Genomic DNA, 13,383 nt, shown 5'->3' with positions numbered 1-13,383 from the left:
GTTAATTTAAAAAAAAATTGTCTACTGTGCCATACATGTTTGTTATTGAGGACCATATCAACGTAGTAAACCTTGCGCTTGGACCAGAAAGCTGGGAAGTTTGTGGAAGTTCATTCCACAGCCTTGGACTGGCCCTGGAAAAATCTCTATCTCCTGCACCATGAGTTGATATTCCTGATCCTCCTAGTTAGTGATTTGCTTATTCCTTTAAGAATGAGGGATTATGTCTCGCTGAGTTCTGCTCAGCACAGAACTCAAGAGTTGGGGAAGGTAAGAGGCATTATACCATCTTTCTAAATCTTCCTCTCTCCCCTCCCCCCACCGAGTCTGGCTGCTCCAAGCTGTAGCCAGGTGAAATGCCTGCTCTCTCTTACCTTCATCCTGGTAACTACAGATATTCCCTGTAATTATAGTGGGGAATAACTCTAGAAATGGAAGACATACACACACACTTTGCCCACTGTAGTAGGCACAATTGCATCCCATCATGCACCAGAGGCCGGATCCCGCATTGTTAGCCTACCCAAAGCTCCTGTGGACTAGGACGTTGGAGTGCAAAACAATTAAGGATCAGGTCCAACACCAGTAAAGAAGACAGATTGACTACTGTGATATGTGCAGCCAGTGATATAATAATCACATGGCCTTTAAGCACACCTGATATTTCTACCCACCCTAGCCAAAGCAAGTCGTAGCAGCACAGTGAATTTTCACCACTACCGGAGGGACCATCATAAATGGCCGGACCCTGAAATTTCACAGGAACATTGAATTTAAGGGATTATAAATGCGGAGACTTGTCATTACAACCTACAAAGCTAAAACACTAAGAGGAGAGAAAGCAAGATGGGATAACAATATTTAAACTTTGCAGCTCATTGTACCTTAGACATCTTGGATTTGGTGTCAGTAATAAGGAAAGACATGTTGTTGATTTCATTCTGTACCACAAAATTCTGCTCTTCCCTTTTGAAATTCTGAAATGTTACACAGGAGACTTCAGTTAAAAGCACTTACTACATGTGAGAAATCTGACCATACAAGTCTTAAATAATAAATATGGATTCACTGGAACTCTGTAGATTCCACAAAGTTGCAGTCTCTATGTTTTTAATGGATTCTCAAAAATATGCTAAATTCTGGCATTATTTATATTGCACAAATCTCAGATTTTTATCCACTCTGAACATAAAGTAGATCTACAAACAGATATCCCCTGATTTAAATGAAAGAGATGTATTTTTATTCTCGGAAGGGTCTGGTGCAGCTTTGAAAATCTATTAGGGAAAAGAGAAGGAAGGCAAAGAATTATTAGGAGCGAATGATATCAAAAGATATGATTGAAATTTTAGCCACAGTGCTTAGAAAGCTCTTCAGAAACTATTGTTGTATAAAAGAATATAATTGTGCAATATAATTAATTTGTATAAATGAAGTGAGCATTTTTATATCTGAAGTGAGCTTTAATTTCAATATTTTTTTCTCTAACACCTAAGGGAATATAAATTTCCAACGTGATATTAACATTTACATCTGAGCAAACAATATTTCCAGTAACCTGACTCATTGAACTTAAACTTTTCACTTTTCACATACGCAATAAGACTGCCATTACCAGCTTCTTGAACTGACAAATTCTGTTTTTCAGTTGTTTTTTTAAATGGACTTTTCATTATGAACAACAGCCCATTGTGGATATTTGAAATTCCAGCTGTTAGTTGTGATGAATCACATAAACCAGCAATTCTCAAAGGGGTCCAGGAGCCCTTTCAAGGGGGTGGCAGGGCCCCGCAGCTGAAACCCAGAGCCTGATACCCGGCGCCCCGACAGGGCTGAAGCCGGGAGGCACGGGGCTGAATCCCCAAGCCCTGGTGCTCCTTGTGGGGAAGAAACCCTGAGCCCATGGGCAGAGTTGGAGACATGGAGGGCATTGCGCCCCCCTCCCTCCAACTGCAGCGCAAGAGCATGGCAGTCCCGATGGCAGCTCCACACCTCCCCTGCGCCATCTCGTCTCCTTGCTCCCTGGCCAGCTCGGAGGCGGGAAGCCGGAGCCGGGCAGTGCAGGACAGCTGCTGCTCTGGCTGGTGCCGTGGAGCAGGGAGCGGCAGCATTCCCTTCTCTCCTCCTGGTGCCCTGGGTTGAAGCTGCTCCTCAGCTCCCAGCCCCCTTTGCTCCTGCAGAGGCAGGCGATAAGAGCCACCCAGATGGGGAGACCCGGCTCCGAGGCTGACAGACCCTTCCGGGAACAGGGACCGCAGGGGAGCCCTCCTTGCACACAGCCCCTAGCTACTCTACTCCCTGCCCCCTGAACTACCCCTCTGCCCGCAAACAGCACCTAGCTATCCCCTCCCTGAACCCACAGCCAGTGTTCCCTCTAATTTTTTCCACCCATGTGCAGAATTAATTTTGTTATTGCACCAAAATGAAGGTGATGTGTGATACATCACCTTCAAACTGGTGCACATAACAAAATTCATGTGGTGGGGGTGGGGCCTAGGGGTTCTTGTGGGAGGAGGCTTAGGGCTGGGGCAGAAAGTTGGGGTGCAGGGGTATGAGGGCTCTGGCTGGGGGTGCAGGCTCTGGTGTGGGGCTGGGGATGAGGGATTTGGGGTGCAGGAGGGTGCTCCAGGGCTATTGCGGAGAGAGAGGACTTCCCCTGGTGCTCTCTCCCCACAGCAGCATCTGGCTTATGGGGGAGAGGTGCCTGCTGGGGCTGCAGGATAGGCACCCCTCCCCTGGCCCCACCAGGTCTGGGCTGGGGGAGGCCACCCGTGCCGTGCCTGGGACCGGGCTTCTCCAGCTGTGCCTGGGGCCGGCCTGGGCCACGCTGACTCAGCCACGACTGGGTTCGGGCTGCTCCGGGCCACAGGGTGAGTTGGGGCCAGGGCAGGGGCGCCCCTCCCCCAGCAGGTCCCCGTGTGGGTTCCCTACGTGCCTGCATGGAGCTAAATAGGCTGCTGTGTGGCCGCACAGCTTACAGAAAACTTAGCCCACTTGCACCCCATGTGCACACAACTCCTAGGTACCCACTCTCTGTACTGTGTGCTACCCCCATGCCTGCACACAGCTCCTAGTTACCCCATCCCTGCACCCTAAGCTGTTCTCAAACTTTCTGAGCTGAGCCCTCCCACCTTGGAGTTACAATTTTTGGTTGCGTCTCCCTGCAACCCAGACAGGCTGGGTGGCCTGATGACGTGAGTCAGGGGGTGGAGGTGGCGCTCCCTCCCTGAACCCAGCCATGCAGAATGGACTTGAGCCTTGCTGGCCCCTGTCCTCCCAAAACAGAAATCAAACTACACCTATGCCCAAGGCCCCTGCCCCGAGGCCCTCCCACTCCCACTGGGCCCTGGAGTTTTTATAGCATGTTGAGGGGAGCCTGAGAGAGAAAAAGGTTGAGAACCCCTGATATAAACCACATGGTTTTACTTCTGTCCTCTGGCTGAACTAGTGTAATTTTTATAATTTGGAAGAAGGTTTAAGGAAGCCACGTTGTCTTTTAATCTCCTGTAGAGGTATCAGTTGATAGAGAGGCAGCATATAAACAGGATTAAGGAGTTTTAGAAAACTAAACACTTTCTACTCTTGCCAACACTAAGTTTGGCTCCAGACATCCTGCTTAAAAAAGTCTGATTACTGTAAAATATATAACCCGAGTGCTGAAATTAAATTAAATTTTGTCTTGTGAGATTCACACAAAGTCATTGTGTTTACTGACTAAATGTCACTAAAATAATTTAATGTCACTAAATAAATGCATGTGCACACATGGTCCAATCTGTGAAGGTTGCCATCAGATCTTTATATAACTTATTTAATTAAATCTGTGCTATTGCTCTAGTGAGGGATATTTGGAACATTGGATACTATTTTGTACAACAGGGAGGCAATCTCATATAGCACAGACCACTAATAGTGTGAATGCTAGAGTATGTAAGCTTCCAAATTCACTCTGTGACCGTTCATGAGTGTGAAACTTGATCACTCAAACATTCAAAGGAAGTGAGCACAAAAATGGATGCAAGCACTGCCAAAGCAAATTCATTTTAAAGTTTGTGAGAGTATTCACAAAACTGTTCTCTTTATTCTCTAAGCTCTAATTATATGACATATTTGAACTATATAGATAGGAATATTGTAGATAGATCTAAATATAAAATGTCATTACTAGGGCTGGCTGGAAAACAGGAGTATTTTGTGAAAATGTTTCAGATTTCAACATTTGCTTTTGTTCTACAAAACCAAGACAACACCAAGGACAACACCAAGACCCTTTGGAAAAACAGAGCAAGAAAGATAGCCGAGTGATTATGGCACAACCCTGAAATGTGACAGGTTTCAGAGTGGTAGCCGTGTTAGTGTGTAACAGCAAAAATAATGAGGAGCCCTTGTGGCACCTTAGAGACTAACAAATTTATTTGGGCATAAGCTTTTGTGGGCTAGAACCCACTTCATCAGATGCATGTAGTGGAAAATACAACAGCAGGTATAAATACACAGCACATGAAAAGATGGGAGTCGCCTTACCAAGTGGGAGGTCAGTCTAACAAGACAATTCAATTAACAGTAAGATAACAAGGGAGGAAAAATCACTTTTGTAGTGATAATGAGAGTGGCCCATTTCAAACATTTGACAAGAAGGTGTGAGTAACAGTAGGGGGAAATTAGTATGGGGGAAAATTAGGTTTAGGTTTTGTACTGACCCAACCACTCCCAGTCTTTATTCAGGCCTAATTTGATGGTGTCCAGTTTGCAAATTAATTCCAGTTCTGCAGTTTCACGGTGGAGTCTGTTTTTGAAGTTTTTTTTATTTTAGAATTGCCAGGAGATTGAAGTGTTCTCCTACTGGTTTTTGAATGTTACAATTCCTGATGTCAGATTTGTGTCTATTTATTCTTTTATGTAGAGACTGTCCGGTTTGGTCAATGTACATGGCAAAGGGGCACTGCTGGCACATGATAGCATATATTACATTGGTAGATGTGCAAGTGAATGAGCACCTGATGGTGTGGCTGATGTGGTTAGATCCTACGATGGTGTCCCTTGAACAGATATGTGGACAGAGTTGGCACTGGGGTTTGTGGCAGGGCTTGGTTCCTGGGTTGATTTTTTTGTTGTGTGGTTGCTGGTGAGTATTTGCTTCAGGTTGAGGGGCTATCTGTAAGTGAGTACTGGCCTGTCTCCAAAGGTCTGTGAGAGTGAGAGATTGTCCTTCAGGATAGGTTGTAAATCCTTCATGATGCGCTGGAGAGGTTTTAGTTGGGGGCGGTAGGTAACAGCTAGTGGCGTTCTGTTACTTTCTTTGTTGGGCTTATCTTGTAGTAGGTGACTTCTGGGTACCCTTCTGGCTCTGTCAATCTGTTTCTTCACTTCACCAGGTGGGTATTGTAGTTTTAAGAACGCTTGACAGAGATCCTGTAGGTGTTTATCTCTGTTGGAGGGATTGGAGCAAATGCGGTTGTATCTTTGAGCTTGGCTGTAGACAATGGATTATGTGATGTGGTCTGGATGAAAGCCGGAGGCATGTAGGTAAGTATAGCAGTCAGTAGGTTTCCGGTATAGGGTGGAGTTTATGTGACCATAGCTTATTAACACTGTAGTGTCTAGGAAGTGGACCTCTTGTGTGGACTGGTCCAGGTTGAGGTTGATGGGGTGGAAATTGTTGACATCCAGGTGGAATTCCTCAAGGGCCTCCTTCCCATGGGTCCAGATGATGAAGATGTCATCAATGTAGCACAAGTAGAGTAGGGGTGTTAGAATAACTCTTCCTCAGCTCTCCTCTCCTAAGTCAGCCATAAAAATGTTGACATACTGTGGGGCCATTCGAGTACCCATAGAAGTCCTGCTGACTTGAAGGTATAAATTGTCCCCAAATCTGAAATAGTTGTGGGTGAGGACAAAGTCACAAAATTCAGCCACCAGGTTTGCTGTGATAGTATTGGGAATGCTATTCCTCACAGCTTGTAATCCATTTTGGTATGGGATGTTTGTGTACAGAGCTTCTACATCCACAGTGGCTAGGATGGTATTTTCTGGAAGATCACCAAAATATTGTAGTTTCCTCAGGAAGTCAGTGGTGTCTCAAAGATAGCTGGGAGTGCTGGTTATTGAGTCATTACAAAACCTAAACCTAATTTCCCCCATACTAATTTCGCACTACTGTTACTCACACCTTCTTGTCAACTGTTTGAAATAGGCCACTGTCATTACCACCACAAAAGTGATTTTTCCTCCCTTGCTATCCTACTGTTAATTGAATTGTCTCATTAGACTGATCCCCCAAACTATGAGACATCCAGGTTCAAGTCCCTTCTGTTCTTGATTCAGAACTTGCATCTTTGTGAAAAGTTTCAGTTTTTACAAATTTGCATTTTCCAACAAAAAATGTTTTCATTGAAAATTTCCCAACCAATTCTAGTAATTACATGTCTTGAATTCAAATATTAGAAAGAGTTCATATTGAAAAAAATCATGTAGACTTGATTAAGCACTATAAAATACTACAACAAAACTTCTATATATTTTACCTTAGCTATTTTCGTTTGTTTTACATAAAATATTGTCATTGACAATAAAAAGATTTTACAAAATATGCTGTTCAGTTTGCACACCTTAAATGATTTTCCACATAACAAAATAACAAGCTAACCTAGCTAAACTTTGACGCAAATCTCCAAGGCATAAAATCAATTACTGATGGCAATGACTTTGCTATACTTCACTGCTTACCTGCAGGCAAACAAACTTTCTAAATTCAATCAAAAGTATTTGCATTTGAAAACTCTGACAGATTATAATAGAGCGTAAACTTATCCAGTTTCCGTTTCAAATATGAATTATATTAGATAAAGGATTGTTTCCTCACATTTGCATAGTGAAATGGCATAAAATGCAAATAGTATCACAATTAGATAAAAAATAATTGCCTAGATATTATCATATTGGTAATGCTGTCTATCTTAGGTTTTTTTCAATGAGCATCACTAGAGTACCACTATCTAAAATCCTGATCCAGCAAAGCACTTAAATATGTGTGTAAATTTAAGCATGTGAGCAATCCCTTTTAACTAGCATGCTTAAAGTTATTAACATACTTATATGTTTTGCTGAATCAGCACCTAATTGTTGAACAGGTAGTTAGGTTGTGCCTGGTGGGCTTCATAGATAATGTTAGGTAAAATACCTCTAAGTACAGAAATGCTACAATACTATCACTCGGACTTGCTGGTCTGTGGTTATAGTGGTAAAAGCAATTTATGTAAAGATAACACTTCTTCACTCACCTATTCCCTATGAGTGTTCAGTCTCATCTTATTGGCAGTTTTCTGTTAGTAATTTTACTGTTTTTTTACTCTTGCACACCTCGTGAGCTGCATTCTATTCTATTCTATTCTATTCTATTCTATTCTATTCTATTCTAAGGCATGTATCATCAGTGAAGTCCATAGCTTAATTCTTAATGCACAATCTTTGTTGCTGGTGTACAAGCCAGAAAAAACCCAGGATGAGATCCCAGGACAAGTTTTGCAGGAATGGCATTAAGAGGAAATCTCCTAACCTGCAATTTAGCAAATCTCAGCTAGAAGTCACCAAAGGCATGTTTATATTGCAATTAGGCACCCATGGCTGGTCCGTGCCAGCTGGTCTAGCTGGGCTAGGCTTGAGCTGCAGGGCTGTTTAATCCCACCTTACAGGGCCCTAGAGCCCAAGCTCCAGCCTGAACCCAGACACCTACATAGCAATTAAATAGCCCCACAGTCTGTACCCTCCAAGCCCAACTCAGCTGACACAGGCCAGCCGCGAGTGTCTAGCTGCAATGCAGACATACGCCAAGAGGCAAACATGGAATGCCAGGACGTCTTTTACAGTTACTTTTCAGAGCAGAACCCTGATTTAAAACATGCTGAGCTATTTGTCTGTCTGCTCTGTGCACAGAACTCCCATTGACTTCAGTGAGACACCTTTTCATGCAGAGCAGTTACTGAAATGGCAAAATAAGTGAAATGGTTTCCTTTAAATTCTGTTAAAGAAACAGAAATCTGCAATCCAGCGTTAAGTCAGTGGAAGTAAAGTTACACACTCTCTTCAAAGAATTTCTAGATTTCATGTATGCCAGTCTCATCGAGGACTTTTCTATTACCTACATTGTATCATAACCATGCCTATAGATTGAAGGAGGCCGGATATCCAGCTGTGGTGGGTAGATTTTATAATTTTGTGGTGAGTTGTATCAATTTAAACTAATTGATTAGCTACATATTCAGACAAAGAAGGGAGTTCAGGGGGGAATAAAAATATAAGGCTGGTGGCAAGAACTCAGTAATGACCATCTGTACAGGAGCCTTATGAAAGAAATATGAGTTCTCGTGAAAAAATACATATTGTCAGAACTACAAGACACGACTGTATTTCTTCAACTTCACAGAACTTCAGGAGTGGCAGGAAATTAACAGCTTCCTTGTCCACAGACTCCTATCCATCATTGTGTATGTTTTCCCATGCAACCATTCAAAGATCATTATTACTGGTGGCAAACTGGAGACCCAAATTAGGACTACTCATAGCCCTCGCAGCTCTCAAGTGGAACAGACTGGCTACAAGGGATGACATGTTTAGCATCTGACAAGAAAAAGAGGATGGCAAACTCCTCATGATGAAGCACTGTTATCTGATTAATGGGGAGACAATAATGCCAGCCTCAACAGAGAAAGTATGATCCATCCTCACGGCCAGAAAAAAAATGCATCAGTGGTGATTTATAAGCAAGGAGGATAAACTGTGTTTGAGTCTATCTTGGAACATTGCAAAAGGAAACCTCAAGTTAGGCAATCAGAACCAGCTTCCTCACACACTGTGGGATTGTTACAAATTATCCCATGATAGTTCCCCCACAATCAGTTTTGCTTGAACGATGCACCCAGCTATACGATCCAATAAATTGATTTACTGTTTGACTGATGCATCAGTAGAGCTATATTGCATTGCACTATATATCTATCCTTTTTGTGTCATATGGTTAAAGCAATCGGAATACCATTAAAGAAAAAAAAAGAAAAAGGAAATTGACCTGGGTGGGAGGTAACACACCACTTGCACTTCCTTCTCAAGGGATGGACATTGCTGTTAGTTAAATAACTGACTTATCTGCCAAGAAAACCACAGTAAAATAGAAGTTGTATGAATTTACTTACGTGGGATTTTGACCAGTAAATGAATACTTCAGCCACCATGCGGAACAATTCCTCTGCTTCTGAGTTGGGTTCTTTCAGCCATTTTGCTCTAAAATTAGATAACAAGAGGGGAAAAAAAAACTTGGCGATGATCCTTTCTGGCTTGGATAATGCAATTTTAACATTTCACTTTGAAATCAATTTTTACATGACATCACCAGGAAAAAAACAGAACAATGTGCATGTGTTCTAATTTATGCTAGAGTGGTCTTCTGATGCCCTACTTCAACAACTGAATACAGTTTTCCCATAATACCAATGTGGCAGAGCTCCGACCTTGTCCCCGTGGGTCCCGTGCTTCCAGGTGGTTTACGCTAGCTTCAGAGGCTCACTGCAACCCTCCATGTAGCCCTTCTCTCTCTAGGGCCAGCGATATAGTCTACTGAGCCCTTTTCATCATAAGCCAGCAAGGAGGTTGGTGAGAGAATTCCCAGTCTCTGTTGCTCCTATGGCCTTATACCAAAACAGTTTAGCCTCCTGTCCTGACAGAGGCCTGTATGCCCCTCCCAGGAGGTAGGTCTGTAGTGGTGGGTTGGGGGGAACCCGGGCCTATCATCTACACCAGGTTCCAGCCCAGGGATCCTAATGGTAGCAGCTGTTGGCAGCCAATCTTTCACTGACAGAGTTGCTACACTTCCCTGGGCCACTTCCCCACAGCTCTCCTGCTTCTCCCTTCTTCACTCTTACCTTAGGGCTCCCTTACCAATGACTTGAGGATGTCTTCATTAAACAGCCTTTCAGCCTCACTTCCTCTCCTCTGGCTCCCTGGCTCTCCTCTGCCTGACTGGAGTGAGCCCTTTTATAGTATCAGAGGGGCCTTAATTAGAGTTAGGTGGTCACATTAGCTTAATGGCCTCACCTGACTCTTTGTAGGTTAATTGAAGTCAGGTGTTCTCATTAGCCTGGAGTAGCCCCTGCTCTGGTCGTCAAGGAACAGAAAACCGTTAAACCAGTGGCCAGTATATCTGCCTTCTGCTACTCTGCTGTACCAAACTGGCTTGGGTCTATCTCACCAGGTAAAATGCAATGAGAAATTATTTTTTGTGATTCTTCTCCAAATCCCTTCCCTAAAATTGAATTAAGTCTGCAATAAGGTACCATTAATTTCACTTTAAAATTGTTTGTGTGAAGAAAAGTTATTTAAATTCAGTGTAGAACATAATTAAGACACAAAATGAAGTATCAAGAAACATAACTAGGTTTTGAAAGGATTCACTAAGTTGTTTCTTTCCACGTACCTGTTATAGTCCACAAATCTAATCAACAAAGGGTAGAAGGCATAGAGGTCCCGTGCCAAAATGGTGAACTCATCTAGGATAAGCAGTTCAGCCTCAGACATGTCACCTCTGCCTTCTGCTCTTAGATGGTCTTCATCTGATACAACCATTGCTGCTTTTTTCTTCAACTTATCCATCAGTGGCAGGAAGTGGGTCTTTAAGAGCTGGGGCTTCGCTTTGCTTATGATAGGCTGGGAAAACACTATTTAAGGCAAATCAATACTATAATAAACACTTGACCACAAAGCGTAATCCAAAACCTTAACCTATTTTCTCATGTATTTTTTATTTTAAAGAACTAGGATGAAATTCTGGTCCCATTTATAGTCAATGGGAGCTCTGCACAGATTTCAGTGGGGCCATTTGCGGCAGGGAACATGTTTGCCTATGTTGTTTTACAGTGACTATCAAAATGGGGTTCCAGTCCTGCATGTTAACCAAAACATAAGCATCAAAAAGAAGACAATAAGCATTGAAAAGTCATGTGAAATTGAATCAGAGGGCAAAAATGACTTTTCCAGGGAGGAGATAAAGTTTTACAGGGTGACAAATCAACAAATCAACTGTGTTTTCAGCCTTTCACCTTTGTGATTCTGAATAAGACCCAATGTAGTATCATCTTTCTTTAAAAAAAAAAAAAGCCTAAAAGTGAGCTATGAACTGCCACCCATCTTAAAGGAATGTATGCTGAAGTGGAAATTCTGATAATATTTTTATGATTTCTATGAGTGCCTCAATTTCCCTGTGCTTTGCATTGCTATGCATGGAGTGTAAAAAGCTGTCCATGGGGCAAAGCAGAGGATATGAGGTGCTGAGTCATGCAACTGTTGGGGTGATATGAATGGGTCATTAAAGGTTTGGCTGAAACCAACCCGTATCAATGGAGGATCCAGAAAGACAATGGGAACCCCAATGGCCAAGACATTCTTATCTAGCAACCAACAGCCAAGAAGAAGGAGATTCCCTCCCATAACTCTGCACGGAGAAGCAGAGCAAAGGCTCCAGCTGGAGAACAAAGGAGTCAGGTGGCTGGGTTAAGAGCTGGTCTTTGGAGAGACACAGGAACACACACACACAGGACTAGGAACCGAGACTGAGAGAGACCCTAGATAGCTTTGATGGCAGCATGGCTCAAGGGAGCCCTGGCCTAGCATTTGCCATGCTGAACTCTTAACCTTTGCCTCTCTACCCTAACCTAAGGACTTTCAGATTCTGTATATCAGGTGATAAATAAATTGTTGCTTTGTTTGGAAAAGGCTGCCTGGAGTCGCTACAAATAATCACTAAGAGCACTGTACCCTGAAGGGGCACAACACAAGCCTTCTACAGGAGTCTGGCTTTGGCTGGACTCGCTGCAGGGAACCATAGAGACAGATAGGGTTTGTTGGTGCCCGAAGGCTCAGTTCTGGATTCTTGGAGGCCACAGGCCTGCCTCTGTGGAACTGTGTGCGTCTTTGGGGCCCAAGCACACTAAAGGGGTCATAATCCCAAGGAACTAGTTAGAAACTGGGGCACAGAACAGACCCTGTGGAATGGTGATAGGGTGTTAGTCACAAAGCCTAATGACAACACTTCAAGAACCAGATTTTGTAATAGCACGCAACTGCCTTCTGTACGTATAGATAAATGGGTGGCACAAATATAATTCTTTTCATTCAGTAAATGGCATATTACAATGCAGGGATGACCATGGTTTATTATGAAGTTCAACATGATATATGCCAATTATTTTAAAATATAGTCTCTCTCTTTCAAAGAACTGCTGTTTTATTGTCTCATTTAATTAGACTTTATATTATTCAAAGAGGCTGTAAAATATGGGCTTGATTCTCCTCCAACTTCAAGTGGGGTAAATATAGAGTAAATCCATTGAAGTCAATGTGAACTGATGTAAGAGAGAGAAGAATCAGACCCAAATTATTCATATCTTCAAATCTTACCTGCTAATCTCTTCATCCAGGCTCCCTCATCAATACCCAGGTTGTTATAGATGATTTTCAGTATGTTACCCAACAGAGTGTTCATGTGCTCTGAGGTCAAGGCTGTGCAGCACATTTCAGCCTTGTCAGGATTGTTTTCTGGTCCATGTTCCCACCAGTGTGACATGTAGCTACAAAGCATAGGCAATATCACTTCCATTATATGTGGCATTTGTGTGTAACGAATACCAGACTCTGCCAATTCCACAATTTCTTCCATTAACTTCTCCACGGAAGGAATTTTTGGACAAACCTCTTCTACACTGATTGGCAAATTAAGAGCTAGAAAATAATAAAAATAAAATGCATTACGAAGAGAAAACACACATAAAATATTTATATCCAAATGTTTTTCTATTCTACTTTTATTTTCTCTTTCACAGCATGTCCATCTGGCAGATAAAGCTTTAGACTCAAAGAAAGAGTGCTTTTATGAAACTGAGTACAGAGTTATACATCAGCTTCAATGGAAGTGTCAACTTGTGTAGTAAGATTAGTGCCAGTACTGAAGTTGGAGCCAAACTGTTTGTATCTGCCTATACTCTGGCCTGTTTTTCAAAATCAGGCTACGTCTCATTTTAACACTGAATACATTATACATATTTGTTCACAGAGCTGCATTAATGCTTGCTTAATTGAAGTTTGGAAAGCATTTTGAAATCCTCAATAAAAGTATATTCAAATTATTATTATTACTATTAATAAAAGGATATTTCTTTCAACAAGAGATAGTATAGGCTAGTGTGGATGTACTAAAATTACCAGAACGTATTACCTATTAATGTAGACACTGACATTTGCCAGATAGACTACTGTAGCTCTATAGAAGAATGAATCAGCTGCTCTTCTTTTAAAATTGAGTGGGTGAAGTTATACATAAGATGCCATTAAGTAATTGTT

General features: G+C 42.3%; 1 protein-coding gene across 2 annotated transcripts in view; it reads right to left on the bottom strand.

Moving 5' to 3' along the window:
- The window catches only part of RYR2 (ryanodine receptor 2), a 735,866-nt gene that overhangs the window by 150,596 nt on the left and 571,887 nt on the right, over positions 1-13,383 (bottom strand). For both annotated transcript variants that reach the window (XM_043511417.1, XM_038395332.2), the window contains 4 exons: positions 12,445-12,765; positions 10,466-10,706; positions 9,189-9,276; positions 885-977 (listed from right to left, as the gene is read on the bottom strand). In XM_043511417.1, coding sequence (XP_043367352.1) covers positions 885-977; positions 9,189-9,276; positions 10,466-10,706; positions 12,445-12,765 — 743 coding nt within the window. The remainder of the gene's footprint in view (positions 1-884; positions 978-9,188; positions 9,277-10,465; positions 10,707-12,444; positions 12,766-13,383) is intronic.

This window comes from Dermochelys coriacea, chromosome 3, assembly GCF_009764565.3.
Source record: "Dermochelys coriacea isolate rDerCor1 chromosome 3, rDerCor1.pri.v4, whole genome shotgun sequence".
NCBI lineage: Eukaryota > Metazoa > Chordata > Testudines > Dermochelyidae > Dermochelys > Dermochelys coriacea.
Note: the sequence above shows the minus strand (reverse complement) of the source record. Positions and strands in the feature narration are given on the sequence as shown.